This window comes from Diospyros lotus, chromosome 3 (genome assembly GCF_014633365.1).
Source record: "Diospyros lotus cultivar Yz01 chromosome 3, ASM1463336v1, whole genome shotgun sequence".
In the NCBI taxonomy this organism is placed as follows: domain Eukaryota; kingdom Viridiplantae; phylum Streptophyta; class Magnoliopsida; order Ericales; family Ebenaceae; genus Diospyros; species Diospyros lotus.
The window spans coordinates 30072284-30088927 of record NC_068340.1 but is presented as its reverse complement, the minus strand read 5'-3'; the positions used below and the strand labels follow the sequence as shown (position 1 = coordinate 30088927).

Here is a 16644-nt window from a genome sequence, read left to right as displayed (position 1 = left end):
TATATTAAAATCAGCAACAATGTGTAAGACAGAAGAGATCAGAAGACCAAGATAAGCGGAGAAATTGATTTGGGAACAAAGAAATAGAGGAATCTTTTTGTGATACCATCTCAATTTCACCATACCAAAGGAGAAGAACAAGAAGATAACAATCTGAAGAATAGAGAAACTCAAGAATCTTCAAGGGATCCATTCGCCTTGATTGGGTACATATAACAAAGCAAGAAGAAGCAAGAACACATACCTCATCACACGGAACAGAACCCAAGAAAGATGTTGCATAACATGGACTCCCAATGACTAAGAATTTAAAAAAAAAAAAAAAAAGGACATGGATAAACCCTCTCTACATAATAAAAGCACGCTGACAGAAAAGTGAAACTTGAATTTGGGAACCCAAACGGTCAAGATACAGGTTCTCCATATGAAAGAGAAGACTCATCTGAAACAAAGGAGGCTTCCTTGGGACATGAATCCAATCACCATGCCTCAAGTTGAAGTTGTTCAACCATCACCAGTGTGAACAGAGAGCCCATGCATATTCCATCAAGAACAATTATTTGAACACAACTGTTGGTACAATAATTTAGAAAATGTTAGAATCTAGACTTTTGAGGCCTGAATAACTCACTTTCTTTAAAGCTGATACTATCATTGATAGGGCCCGGCCCGGCCCACGGCCCCCCTACAAAGGGGCCGGGCCGGGCCAGCCCGTGGGCTAGAGGGCCGGGCCGGGCCCTTAGCCCACAGGGCCTAACGGGCCGGGCCCGGTGGGCCCAGCCTTTTTTTTTCTTTTTTTCAAATAATTTTTTTAAAAATAATACATATAATATATACATATATAAAAATTAATTTGTTTCTTTTTAAAATATTTTCTATCTTCATTCTTAAGTTTTAAATATTATTTCATTATTTTATATGCCTTATAATTTTTCTTGTGAATTGATATGAAAAATAATCTACATATAAAAAGGAGAATGTTTATTTATAATTTAAATATATAAAAAATTTAACTTAAAAATTTTAAATAAATTAATTGATGGTTATTATTTATATATATTGTGAAATTAAATTTTTTAATATCCAATATCAATAATTATTAAATAATAACAAAATTAAAAAAAAAATGAGTAAGGGCTTTACTGGCCCATAAGGGCCCAACGGGCCACGGGCTGGGCCCTTAGACGGGCCGGGCAGTGGGCCCAATTTCTTTGGCCCAGCCCGGCCCCCCAGTGGGGGCCGGGCCGGGCCCGGCCCGTATGAACAGTAACGAGCCGGGCCAAAGCCCGGCCCGTCACGGGCTGGGCCGGGCAGCCCGCGGGCCGCTCGGCCCTTTTGACACCTCTAGCTAATACTTGTCCCCTTTGAATTGCCGTAGGATTATTGATAAATTATCTCCAGAATATAACAAAATCTATTCACTCTACAGGACAGTAATACTTGAAGATTGCCTTCAAGATATCTTTATTTGATGGGAAATTTGCAAAAATAGGACTCCGATAGGAAACTTTGCAAAAATAAGACACTTTAAAAATCTTTGCAAAAATAGGACTTTTGAATGTATATTGGACAAAAATACCCTTACTTTTAAGTTAACTCTTTCCGTGTTCTTTCTGACATCGCTGATTGCAGTCGTGATTGATATTTCACTGCGACTGTTTTAGTTTATTGTCGTGGTCATGACAGATATCTTTAACAGATAAGTGTTAAAGATATCTGTTAAGAATATCCGTAACAGATATTTGTTAAAGTTAAAGATATCTGTTAAGGATATCCGTAACAGATATTTGTTAAAGTTAAGGATATCCGTAATAGATATTTGTTAAAGTTAAGGATATCTGTTAAAGATATCGGTTCAACAATATCGGCTATTGATAGATATCGGTTAAAGATATCAGTTCAACGATATCTTTAACAGATATCAATAACCGATATCTTTAACAAATATCTGTTATGGATATCCTTAACAGATATCTGTTAAAGATATCTTTAACACTTATCCGTTAAAGATATCTGTCATGACCACGACAAGAAACTAAAACAATCATAGTGAAATATCAGTCACAACCGCAATCAGCGATGCCATGGCCCTGTTGCGATCGTTTTTCTCATTTTTTTGTACATGGCCACCATTTGTCTCTTCTCTTCTCCCATCAACGCAAATACACACAATACATGTATAATATATGTATACACAATGGAGAGAAAAAGAGAGAGACCCACATCTCTTGAATCCAATTATTAAACATGAACAATATATATACATATATTTAGGTTACAGAGAGTGATAAAAGAAAAAAAAATAATAGATGGATATATATATATATGTACCTTATATATATAGAGTAATAGAGAGAGAATGAAAAATCTATTGAAAAAGAAGAAAAAAGAACACGGAAAGAGTTAACTTAAAAGTAAGGGTATTTTTGTCTAATATATATTCAAAAGTCCTATTTTTGCAAAGATTTTTAAAGTGTCTTATTTTTGCAAAGTTTCCTACCGAGAGTCCTATTTTTGCAAATTTCCTTATTTGATTTGAAATATTTGAAGTGAATAGTAAAAGGTGATAAAAACTTAACAAAAAAAAAAAACAAAAACAAAACTTTCCACACATGTATTGTAAAGTTATTTATACTTTCTTAAAACTTAAATGACTTTTTCAAATGGTCACAATTATAACTATCCTTAATACATTTCGTGTAATGTTATGACAATTACAATAATCATCAATATAACTTTTCTATTCTTAAAAGTGTAATATCCCTTTATGAATAATCGTGACCATTGAATATAACCTCCAAATAACTATTCTTTGATAAAAAAAAAGTAATATCCCTTCATGATTAAGAGTTGAAACTCTTAGCATAACCACTAAGGTATTTTACTGCAGTTGGAACTATTTTAAGTAATTATTTTGATAGTTAATGAATAAACAATTATATCTTTTCATTGATAAATATGATATTTTAAAAAGAAATGCTTTTAATGTTGAAAATGTTCCAACAACAACTGAACTGGCTGAGACCATGCATTTTTATTTTATGCTTCTAAGATCAAAAGTCGTGGTGGTAGCGTGATATGCTATGATGCGACGACAGTTATTGTGAAGACTAAAGTGCTTTTGTAACAATCAATTGACTAAATTATCAGACTTTGATCATTTGCAGAGTCAATAGATTAAAGCATCGCTTCCTTTGCACGTTAGGAAGCCACGATAATTCCCATATATCATGAGAAGCCCCATCAGGATGCTTGAGAATTTAGTGCATTTAATAAGCAGTTTCTATGGGAAAAGCATGCCAAACTTGTTCGAATTCCATTCATGCTGTTTTCAGACTTTTAGTTCAAAACTAGACCCAAAAAAAAGAAAAGTAATCAAATTTGCACAGCAAGGTTGTCATTAGGGATGAACATTCGATTGGTTTGATAAAACAATAAATTGAATTAAAACAAAAAAATCGAACCCAATCAACTGAATTGCTCCACTGACAGAATAGATCAAATAGGCTGAAATATAACTTAGTTTGATCAGTTCAACAAAAAAGTCAAACTTTTAAGATGATAGTCCACGATGGATAAATTGTAGAGGAGATGGATGAAGAATGGAAGAAGACGAAAAATATGACAATCGACCATGGGCAAGTCGCAAACTAGATGGATGAAGGAGAAAATAGTCGGCGAGTCGCAGGGAGTGTGGATCGGCAACGGAGAGTCGCAGACTAGGCTCACCAGAGGGATGAACAAGAGTAGAAGACAACGGTCAGCGTTGTGGAGAGTCGTGAGGGATGCAGGATGGTGACGTCGAGTCGAGACGAGAGGGACGAAAATTGAAGAAAACGAAACAAAAATTGAAGATAGAAGACGAAAAATGAAGAAGAGTCGAAGAAGACATAGACAGAGGCAAACAATGAGTTTGTCTATCGAAAATCAGTTCGAAAATTGACTCCAATTTCGAGAATGGAGAGTGGAGACTCGGAGAGGGTAAAGGGCGAAAGGCAAAGAGGATAGGTCGAATGGGAGGGGGAGGGGTAGTTGGGGAGGGCAGTGCTTTGCTTCTCTAATTTTCTCTAACCAAATTAAAAAACGAGCATTTTATGAGTGACTGAGTTAATTCAATAAAAAATGACGCCATTTTTTAATATTTTGGTCAGTTCAATTATTTTAATTCTCTAAATAGATATTTAATCGAAATACTCAAAAAATCTAACCGAATTGAACTGTTCTACAAATTGAACCGAACTGAATTGTCATTTTCAGTCGATTCCGTTCGGTTAATTTGAATTTTTTGAATTTTTGCTCACCTCTAGCTGCAGATACCTGCTAAACAGCTTTAGCAAACACACACAAACACAAACATAAAAAAGAATAAGAAAAGGCGGCATTGTCCCTAGGGATGGCCCAATCGTAAGAAGATATAGCGGCCTCCTTTGGCCAGAGTTTAACATACAAATATTTGCGTACTAAATGGAGTGAGTCTGATAGTGGTTGTTGTGGTTATCTTAGGATAGCAGAAAATACAGACAACAAAACAAGGGAGATTTGAAATCAAAAGAAATTAAACAGTAAACATTATGCATGCATAACGTTAAAGATATTCACTGTCCTTAATAATAGAGAATCATGTTTAACTAAAACAAGAAGTCATAAAAGTTTGTATATAGTTTCACTATCCTATGCTATAGAGGCTTACCTAACAGCTAGCTAGGCAGGCTTCCAAGACGAGATGGCAAAGAGGGCTCGACCTCTCCATCCATATATCATCCACTTGTCAGCCTTGTCGATAAAAAAGTCCTTGTGATACGATGATTTGATCTTAGCCCTTACTTCCTTAAGAATCTCCTGGTTCAAAGGAAGCTGCTTGAACCCTGCCCTGAGTGTCCGAATCTCCCATTGCCTGTATGTCTCTGGCCTTTCAACTCTATCTAACCCTTCACATGCTATGACATTCAAAATGGGCATCCCATACATTTCCCTCTCAAGCGTGATTCTATCCTGATTATGACGCGGCACATTAGCATCCAACATATCAAACAGTGAAGAGTAACGGAAAAGACACTCGCGGAACCGTGATACAAAAAATGGGGAATTATAGGTCCCATTAACGACTCCATGTATGAAAATATCTGGATTAATCCTCCTGATTAAGTTTAAAACTGCATCCCTTGGACTACGCTCTGTAACTGTGTCATCAAGTAAGTCTTGAAACAGGTACAAACTGTTAACAACAAGCACCTCCTCGCTCTGAATCCTGAGATCCTCAACACTAACAGTTTCCCATTTTTGTCCGAAGCCATTGTACTCAAATGGAACCTTCAACTTCTCACAATAAGTTGCTAAACGCCGTCCTGTTTCCTTAACCCTTGCATCTGGTCGAAAACCAATTTGGGGAAGATCTATTGCCGTTATGCGAAGCTTGGGAGGTCCACCAGGTCTTTCAGATAAACGCCGAATAAGCAGGGGCCATTGGACGCCATGAAGAATACCAAAATGAATAATGTGAAGACAACTAGCTTTCTCAGCCAGTTCCATGATCATTTGGGTTGTAACGAAAAAAGAAATCCCCACGAAAGGGAATGCTGAAACGTACAATTTACAACCTTTCCAAACATCAGCTTCCACTAAGCTCAGGACAGAAAACGGTTTATACTCTGGGGTCCTAGAACTGGTCAAGCGTGCCTCGAGACCATTAGCAAAGTAATGAGCCAACCTCTGGGATGCATCACCCAGTGGAGATGAATGCAACCTTATACGCTTCAGTAGTTTAGTTGCTGTCATCAGATCATTGTCTGCCACAGATTGCATGCACCGAATCAGGAGTCGCCTCATATCAAGTGCTTCCTTTTTTGCAATTCCTTTCTTGTAGTAGGTTCTTTCTTCATCATATATTTCTGCTTGCTCATATTCTCTCCCCTTTCTGCCTGCCTCGGTTGGCAGGTCATTGTCAGAAGTGTGTAATGCAGACTCGCCAAAGGACAATACCTTCTCAAACATCTCGTGTAAAACAGACTCCTCAACATCTACTGCCGGCTGCTTGTTACTTCTCCCTTTTTCTAAGGCACTCTCCTCTCGGTCAAGACTTTTTCTTCCCCTCAATAAACTACCCTGCCAGTCCCCTTCATCCTTTTCCAGCTTGGCTGTCGTTTGCCAAACCTTTTCCTTTGCTATAGCTGATGCTAATCTGTTCTCAAAATTAAAAGTTACGCCATTTTCACTAGGTATAATGTTCCTTGGATTCTCTATCCCCCCCCAATTCACAACAGACTTCACGGGTTCAATAACACTATGACAAGGGAATCTTCTAGAGGAAAATGATGGTGAGTTACTCGGTAATGAATGGTCGACAGAAGGATTGTGCACAAGTGGAGATATACTTGCACCAAATTTAACCAAGTTGTCAGCATCAGGAGAGCTGCCACCGTAACTGTTGCCACATTGGTCGCTAGTTGTTTCCTCACGAGGCATCACCAGATTGGGCACGGAAGGATATCTTTCATTAAGTATATCATAGAAGTATTTCTCAGCAGCATGAAGAGTGGAGTCCTCAAACATGAAGGCCTTGTCTTCCATGTCATCTTCCATTAATACCTGGTCTATGTACTTGAGAACAGAGTCACAGAAATCATATTTTTCTGCAGAATCTCCACTACAGCTCACAGACAAATCCGTGGAGTGAATTGCAGGGGCTGGACCATCTGAAATGGGGAGAACATTCGCGTATTCATATTGTCGGTTCACATCTTCAAGTTGAAATCTTGTAATCGAATTAGGATATGAATAGGCTGAAACAGACTCCTGTTTTGACTCACATCCGTCCGTGGAACCAGAAAATGACCAGTGATGCAAATCCATGGACACCTTCCTGGTACAGAAATTTGACGGAAATCCAACTTCAAGAACTAAACCTGTGGTCTGCTGATGTTCAAAACTGACAGCTTGTATAAGCTAAATTAAAACACCAAACCAAAGAGAAAGAACTACGACAAAGGTAACTAAAAGAGATTAAAAGAGAAACTGCTATCACCAGATAAGAAAGCTAGAGAACCCTAGAAATTGAAAGGAATTCTAACAGAAACAGCATTCACCCAAACAGAATCAATAGAAAGATAATATGAATAAAATAAGAAATTCTCGCCCAGATAAAAATTACATGAAGCTTGATGCACATATTAAAATCCGAGAAACAACGCGAGGAACAGAAGACGAAGATAAATGGAGAAATTAATTTGAAGAACAAAGAAGCTGAAGAATCTTTACGTGATGCGTATCTCAATTTCACCGTTCCCAAAGACGAGAGCAGAAAGAGAGATCAATTTGAAGCACAGCGAAACTCAAGAATATGTATGACATATTCACCCCGATTTGAGTATATAAAACCAAAACAAGAATCAAGCAGAACCCGTACCTCGCATGAGACAGAACTCAATAAAGATCACTGCAACAAGGAAGCCCCGTGATTAAAAAAAAGGGGGATGGACCATATATAAATGAGCTAAAACCTGTCAATTCAAGATGGATGCTGAAGTTGGGAACCCAACTAGTCACGTTGAAGGAATTGGCGTAGGCCAAATGAAGGAGACTTTTCTGAAACGATGATGTAGACCTTATGACAGCGCCTAAACATGGCCACGATTCATGAACCGTCGGTTCCGGTTCAAGAAATTTTTGAACCTGAATCAAACCGCTCAAGGGCGGTTTGGGACGGTTCGGTTTCGGTTTCGGTTCGTGCCGATTCGGTCAACGGTTTGGACCGATTCGGTCAACGGTTTGAGCCGGTTCGGTCAACGGTTCCGGTTCCGGTTCAAACCGAATTTTTTTAATTTTTTTTAAATATTGTTGTATTCAATTTTGGTCCTTGTTCCGTTGTTCGGTTCGGTTTGGTTTCGATTTTTAATTGTTAAATGTAATTGTAAATATAAATATTCTCAACCATATTTTTAATAAAAAAACACTACTAAAAATTGAAGAAATATAAGTAATAATTTTATTAAAAATAATTAAAACAACTAAACAAGTATGTAATACAAGTAATTAATTTTTACAAATGTGAAAAATAAAAAATAAAAAATAGAATTAGACTTAATTTCATTAAAAAATAATTACAACAAAAATGTAATACAAGTAATTAATTTTTACAAATGTGAAAAAAAATAAAATATAGACTTGGATCCTACGCATCTTCATTGGAGTCGGAAGTCGCCGTTGTTGAACCATCATTAACCCATTCGTCAGATGATGATGAATGGATAAATTCTTCTTGACGTCGCATGTTAGCTCTTTCCCAATCATCGAGGCAAACTTGAGCTTCCAATGATTCTGGAGCCAATCTTGATCTTCTTTCGTCCAAAATGTTGCCTCCACTACTGAATGTTTGTTCAACGGCTACAGTTGAAGCTGGAACTGCAAGAAGTTGACTTGCAATAATTGCAAGAGTTGGAAATGTCTCCTTGTGCCTTTTCCACCACTCCAAAATTTCAAAATTTAAACCTGTATCATCACCAAACTCAAAAACTGTGGTTAGATAAGTTTCGAGCTCCGAATGTGAGCTCGATCTAGGTTTTTTCCTCCTTTGATCTAAAAATTTATGACCCCATTTCATTGGTTGGGAGGAAGAGGAATGCGAAGCCATGGATGGAAATGATTCTTCACTACTAGGAGCAATAACATATGCTTCATATAATTGATTGCATAAAGTTCTAACCTCAGAAATTATAATATTCACATCAATTTCTTCATTATTTTCTAATCCTAACAACGAATAATAGTTAGACAAACACTCAATTAAACCATCAAATTTACACCTAGGATCAAATACCATAGTAACAAGAAAAATTATGACTTTCATCAAAACATCGATACGCATGAATTCTTTTTTGTAAAACATAATTTTCATCAACCCAATGACAAGTAATACCCATATATGAATGAGTTTGCCAATGATCACTCCAAATATCACTACAAATAGAAACATTAATATTATTGTTTTGAAAATATGTTATCAATTCAATTTTTGAGTTTTTAAACAATTTTAACAAATTCCTTTTCAAAGTATTTCTAGGAATTGATTTAAAACTAGGATTAACAAAGTTTTGACAAAATCGAGTAAAACCTAATTTTTCACAAAAACTAAAAGATAAATGATCAATTGCTACCATTTCAGCTAAACCAGACCTACAATTAGCTTCATTATAATGAAATAATTGATGAGAGTTTGAAGAGGTAGCAAACCCGGATATTTGTGTTTGATCGCGGCTCAATCCAACCTTGAGCGGGTGCTTTGTTTGCAAATGTCGGGCGAAAGTACCATATCCACCTCTTTGCTTGAATTTGTATACTTGATTACAATAATTACAAGATACATCAAATTTACCATCTCCTTTTGGTGTTTTCTTGAAATGAATATTAAAAATATCAGAAGTAAAAATTTCTCCACCTCCCTTTTGTTGAGTTTCACTCTCTTGTGTTTGAAAATTTTGAGTTTCAAACTCAACATTTTCAACATTTTCAAAATTTCTACCTTCACTTGCCATTTTTTTGAAAAAAGTATGATAATAAAAAAATATAATAATGATAAAATAATATAGTAACAAGTAATAAATAATTAACAATATAATTGAATAAATTGATAAATAACAAAATGAGAAGATTGAAGAAATTGAAATTGAAATATTAAATGAGAGACAAAATTGAGAGAATAATAGCTTGAGACTTGAGAGAGAGAGAGAGTGTGTGTGAAAAATGAGTGGGGGAGGGAGGGGTATATATAGATAGGAATTATAAAATTAAAAAAAAAAATTAATAAAATTGGAATTGGACCGTTGGCTGCCAACGGTCCAATTTTGGACCGTTGGGGGGGGAGGGGTGCTGCACGGGGGGAGGGGGGGTTGTTCCGATTCGGCAGAACCGGAACCTGGGTTCCGGTTCCCCGGAACCTTGAACCGGAACCGGACCGAATTTCGCCGGTTCAGTCCGGTTCCGGTTCCGGTTCGGCAGGTTCCGGTTCGACAGGTTCCGGGTCCGGTTCGAACCGCCGGTCCGGTTCAATTTTGGCCATGTCTAACAGCGCCGGCCCGACCAATTTGGGAGTTATAGGCAAAAAAATTTATGGAGACCTTCTTAGGGATATTAATTTTTTTATAAAAAAATAAATAATATATTTTTTACTAAAAAGTTTTATCATTTCATTAAATTAGAAAAAAAAGTTAAAGTTCAATCAACTACAAAATTTGATAATTTCTTAATGATAATGAATTTTTAACTAAAATATAATATATCAGAGATTAAAAAATGTTAAACAACCTATTACAATAAACAAAGAAAAAATAAAACTAATTTTTTCTTGAAACTCTAAAAAGGTCAGTGCAACTCGAGTAAAAAACTATACATTCCTAATTTTCTTATAAAAGAAAACAAAATAAAGTATTAAACTGATAACATTACAAATGTAAAGTTCACCAATAATGAGCAAATTTTATTCCACAAATATGCGTTGAATTATATTCAGTTTTATGTAAAATTAATTTTTATTGCCTTTTGAGATATAAAATCATTAATTAAATATCCATAATTAAGTTTATCTAATAAACCATGTTCAATGGATAATATAGCTAATCTATTTAATATTTCTTGCTACATACTTGACCTTAAATATGACTTTATCAATTTCAATTTTGAAATTTTTTTTACAGCAGAAGTTACTGAAACTGGAATTGTGAATAATATTCTATAAGCAACAATATATGCATTTGGAAAATAATCAACTATTTTGATGTAGTGAAGAATTTTCAATGTACTATTTTTTTCTTTTTAAAAAGTTTCTCTTAACACTCTTAATTCTAAAAATAAATCTAAATCATCTATATTAGAAAGTCTATCAAATTTAAGAACATTTTTAAGATTGAAACAATATCCTTTTAAAACATCTTCATCCATTGATTTTAATTTCTTAAAATTGCATAGAAATCTAATTTTTTTTTCATATATTCCAAATTACTCAAACCTATTTCGAAGTGAAGAAATAACTTGATCAATCGTGTACATAAAATAATCAACTCTAATGGATTTTTTAACAGATTTTGTTTTATCATCATTGATATTTTCATCAAATAATATTTTGTATTTAATTTTTTAATAAAATATTTATTATTAAAAAATAAATATATATATAAATAACAAATTTTTAAAATTTAGAGCCCTCTTAAATTGGGGGCCCCAGGCACCTGCCTTGCTGGCCTTACTATAGGGCCGGCTCTGGTCTATGGCCAAGAAACTTCCGCTGACTCGATATGAATAACCCATGCTTCTTCAAAGGAATGGTACCATCGGCTTCTTTCTCCTTCCCTCCCTCCAGTGGCAATGGGAAGTGGGAACAGAACCCACGCCCCTACGTTCGGCGCTGGCGACATCTCTTTCGGAACTCATTACAACACTTGTGATGTCATCGCTGGCGATTGGAGACAATGACGAAGGGCCGGAGACAATGACAAAGACGAAGGGTTAGAGACGAAGACGAAGGCGGAGACTCGGAGACAAAAGGCTGGAAAGTCATAGATGAAGGGCTGAAGCTAAATGGCTAGCCCTTCGTCTTCGTCTCCGATTCGCTCGGCCCTTCGTAATCTTGTGAAATGACTTGGGAGTTTATTTTTTTTAATTATTAAATTTTCATGGAATGAATAACTAATGGAGCTTTTGAGTTCTGGGAAAAGAGCTGTCATTTCAAGGTGGAAGTTGAACTTTGGGAACCCAAATGAAATGATCAAAGATGAAGGCAGTGGCATAGTCCGTAGGCAAGAGACTCGTTTAAAAAGAGAAGCGGCAGTTATGAAGGGAGATTTTAATATTTTATCAAGTTTGTCATTTAGAAGAAGTTGTATTATTTCATGACACTAACGGAATACTTATGTAAATCTTAACTTAATTAAATAAATGTTAAGAAAAAATTTATTTTTGCAATTTTATATTTAAGCAGGTAAGACCTGCCTTATGGTTGCTGGGTGGGGCTTTGAGTTGTCATTTCAAGGTGGAAGTTGAACTTGGAAACCCAAATGACCAAAGATGAAGGCAGTGGCATTATCCGCAAGGATTTGTTTTTAATATTTTATATTTAAGCAACTGTTTGTTATGAATGGAGATTGAAACCCATCAATTCAAAGGTTATATTGTGTTTTTAAATAATAATGATAAACAAACAAACCGAGTATAATAAAAATAAATTAAAGAATCATTAATTAGCCCCAATTTATCTTATCTTTTGTGTATATATAGATTTTAATATTTTATAAAGTTTGTCATTTAGAAGAAGTTGTATTATTTCATAACACTAACGGAATATTTGTGTAAATCTTATATCTTTTTGTAAAATGGCGTATTTTATTAATTATACATATATGCAATACTCATAATATTATTAATACATTTAAAGGATTTAATACTCATATATTATCTTTCTATAAAATGACGTATTTTATTAATTATACATATATACAATACAATACTCATAAAATTACTAATACATTTAAAAGATTTGTTTTTAATTTTTATTTTCATAACAGAGTCATGGTCAACGGTAACTTAGTACAGCCATCATCCATCCCCATTGAAATTTTATTCTGCCACCCTATTATAGAATTTTTAAAATAATTTAAAAATATATATATTTATTTAATTAATATCTAAGATATAAAAATATTTTAAAAATATAAACTATACTTTTAAAATAAAAATTTAGATTTTTGTAGTTACAAATTTAAAAATTAAAACTTTTAATAGTTTACAATTCCACTTTTATAGTACTATTAAATTTAATAAACATTTAAAAATTATAAAAATTATTTCATATTTAAAACTTATTCCACTTTTAAAGTAGTTATGTATGAGATATATATTTAGAATTTTTAAAGTGATTATGCCTTTTGTGTATAAGATATAATTTTTTTTTTTATAGAAAAGTGTAAAATTGTGTATGAAAAATAAATTATTTAGGAGTTATTGATTATCACTTCTATATAATGTTTATTAGAGTTATTAAATTAAAATATTAATCATTTAAATTTAAAATTAAATTAATTATAATTTTATTTTTATAAAATTAAAATTCATTAGAGCATAGCGGGTCGAGTTCACGAGCTAGACCCATTGACCAAAGCCAAGTCAAGCCCTTAGATGGACAAGGCCGTGAATCTAAAAATGTTTGGCTCAACTTCACCCCATATAATTAGTGAGTGAATCAAGTTTAACTTACAACAATCACTTAAGTTTGACGTACAATAATAATGAGCCAAGCGAGATTAGGAGAGTCATAAGTTGTCGATCTCCTTTAGCATCTCGAGTTTCCTTTGCCATAAATCACCATCCTTCAAAGATTGGCTCGTTGCTTCTCTATGTAATGTGAACAAAGCCTACCAATTAAAAGTCTAAAGTCCTGCTCTTCCTCGTGTTATTGTCTTTGTCCTGAAAATTTAAGAGTATTTTTTTAAAATTTTACATTTGTACCAACAATATTTATGAATTCTCATATTAGCAACTTAATCACAATTAATTTAACTACTCAGAGTTCTACATAAAATAAAAAGTAAATCAAACCTTAGTGAAATCTATATAAAAAAAATTAAACATCAAAAGTTAATAATCGAAAATTATTCAAAAAATTAACCATCAAATGTTAATAATCCAAATTCTTGCATCTTGTGTTTCAATGTATAGACAATTTAAAACAAGAAGAAAACATTATAAATAAAATATCTAAAAATGTGTATCTTTTATTGTCTATTTTTTCTTTTCTCCCTTTGAGCACTCGAATCGCCTATGGCATGTCCAAATATGTCAAAGTGAGTGATGAACTACCTATGACACTTAAAAAATAGTTTTTTATACATATAATATAACATCCCGTATCAAGCAATAAAAATGACTGGAATAACTTATTTTGATGGGCCTATGTGAACTTTCTAGGGGGTCACCTATCCTTAAACTTTCTCAGCTTAAACACGTTTAACCCGAGAGTTCTTTGTCTACATTTAGCCCAAAAGGTATCCAGTTGATGTTGTTTCATTCCTTACTTATCTTCGATATATACTACTTTTCTTTGGGCTCTTGAGGTATTACATTCTCCCCCCTTAAGCATATGACGTTCTCGTCATGCGATCTTACAATTGGTCCCAGATCTTTTCTCTTTTGGGGCTGTCATCCTAGAAGTCTGCCAGAAATTGCTCTTTGAACAGGCATTCGAGCCCCAGCGTCACTCCCTGCCCTCATCGGACCGTCTTCACCAAGGGTTGTCTCTGTCCGAGGTCACCCATCCTTAAATTTCTCAAGTTTAAATACGCTTAACTCGATAGTTCTTTGCCTATATTCAACCCAAAATGTATCAAGTTGGTGTTGTTTCATTTCTTATTTATCCTCAATGTATACTATTATTTTTTGGACTCTTGGAATATTACATATGATCTAATATATAATATGAATAAATATTTTACACCCATTTATGACAAATAGGGTGATAATTTCTATTTATCATTAATGGAGTTAACCTTACCTTATTTGGTTTGGTGTGAAAAGTCAATGGACCCTCGATAACATTGTATCTATTATTTATTAAGTTATAATAGCAATGATAAGACTACATATGTATATATGTAATTACAATCAAGTTTTAATGCAATAAGCATAAACATCATGCTTAAATTTCAATTATATAATGCAATTTATGTAAAAAAAACAAATTTATGCATATTAAAATGCAAATTATAAGATGGTGGGCATATACATAGTAAATAAAAAGTAACAAATCTGTATACAAATTAGAAACTTTACGAAAAGAAGTACACCTCACAAACTTGAAAACTTCTTTGGAAATTACCCTATTCTCCCCCATTTTCTCCATCAATAGCCTTGTCGTGCAAGCCTTTAGCTAAACCTAAACTACCTACTTTCATCATCAGACCACCTCCATTCGTTGCCTACCTGGTCATTGCTTGTTGTCCTCCACATCCCATTGATGATGTCTAAAATTGAACTCCCATTGATGATGTCTAAAATTGAACTGGACCTAATTTGATTTGGTCTGGTCAAATTTTACACTTAAAAATTGACTATTTAACTTAGCAAAATTGATATATTTTAATTTTTTTTTAAAAAATTACACTTATGTTTATTTATTTGTGAATTCACATTTTATTTGTCCTCTCTCGAGGCAAAATATTTGTCAAATTACCATTAAACCCTTTTTCGGATCTAATTCTAATTAATTTTTAATATATTTTCTAAAATTATTAGATATTAAATGTAATATGCCTTAAAAATTTTGTCCTTAAATTTCCTTAGACTTAACATATTAACAAGTGTTAACTAAAATTTGTCAATTTCATGGTTTGGATGGAGCTTTGAGTAGTGAGCTAGAACATGTCAGCTCAAGGTGGAAGTTGAACTTGGAAACCCAAATGGTCAAGACGAAGAAACAAATATATAGTCTATATGAAAAAGACTCATATTAAATGATAATGTACACTTCTTTGTTCTAGTTTCTCACAAGAAAGCAACATGACGGTGTTTTCATTGACATTGGATGATGGTGGATTACCATGCTTCAACTTCAAGGATTAGCAGAGCCCACCAATTCAAATGTTATTTTGTATTTGTAAATGTTTATGAATAAATAAATAAATTAGTATAAAAATAACTTTAAAAAATCCAAGTGATTCATCGCAATTTGCCTATGATTGAATCTCTCTTATGAATTTTTGTGGTGGCACAATGGTTCATCGCGATCTGTTCGCGTTTTCAGCAATTGTTGCCAACCACACAACCCCAGCTAAATGACCGACTGTTGGCCTTCTGCCATCGGCCATCCTCACACCTCATTAACCTTCGTTGTAACTGTTAGAAAACATAGACTTGATTATGCACAATGGAATAAAAATTAATTTTTGTAAGTATCACGTTTTTCAAAAAACATGATTTATAAAATTGAAAACATAGACTTGATTATGCACAATGGAATAAAAATTAATTTTTGTAAGTATCACGTTTTTCAAAAAACATGATTTATAAAATTGAAAACTAGACAGATGAATACTTGTTGACGAAATCTAATTTCAGCGTTTGATTACCTGTCGTAAAATCCTTCAAATCTAGGATACCAAGTCAATTCATTTGAAACGACTTTGATCCAAGAATCTCGAGAGAAGAAGCAGAAATTTTTCTAAAAAATTTCTGATTGAATTTGGGTTCACTTATATCTGATTCAGGATTTATGGTCTTATTTATAGAGCACCATTAAAAACCCTAGGTGTCGTTGGGCCGGGTTTATTGTGCTAGCAAAAAACTCAACTAATTATTAATTATTAATAATTAAATAATTATATTCATAATATAATCATTTAATTATTATTATTTATCTAATAGATAAATGTACCATAATTAATAATTATATAATTACTAATTTATCCTTATTCTCTTTAAAAGTTATTTTTTATTAGGTTAGACTTTCTAGGTTCATAATTAAATTGATAACAAGAATTAATTAATTATTAATTCTCGTAAATCATAAGTGACATCCAACAATATGTCATGATTACCCAATTTAATGTGAAGCGGGTATTATAAACCTTTTTACTAGGGGTGTTCAAAAAAATCGGTGCACCGTAGAAA

The 16644-nt window shown here is 33.6% G+C and overlaps 1 protein-coding gene across 30 annotated transcripts in view; it reads right to left on the bottom strand.

Annotated features, from left to right (window-relative positions):
• LOC127796598 (scarecrow-like protein 14) overlaps nt 1-16644 on the bottom strand; it is a 165522-nt gene that overhangs the window by 19287 nt on the left and 129591 nt on the right. For 3 of the 30 annotated variants that reach the window (XM_052328827.1, XM_052328821.1, XM_052328820.1), the window contains exon 1: nt 7403-7565. The exons of 12 other annotated variants lie outside the window; for them this stretch is intronic. Coding sequence is in view for 15 of the 18 variants with exons in the window: in XM_052328813.1 (XP_052184773.1) it covers nt 4702-6849 (2148 nt within the window). In the remaining 3 variants the exon portion in view is untranslated. 15 more of the 30 variants (XM_052328815.1, XM_052328816.1, XM_052328837.1 and 12 more) reach the window with 14 other exon arrangements.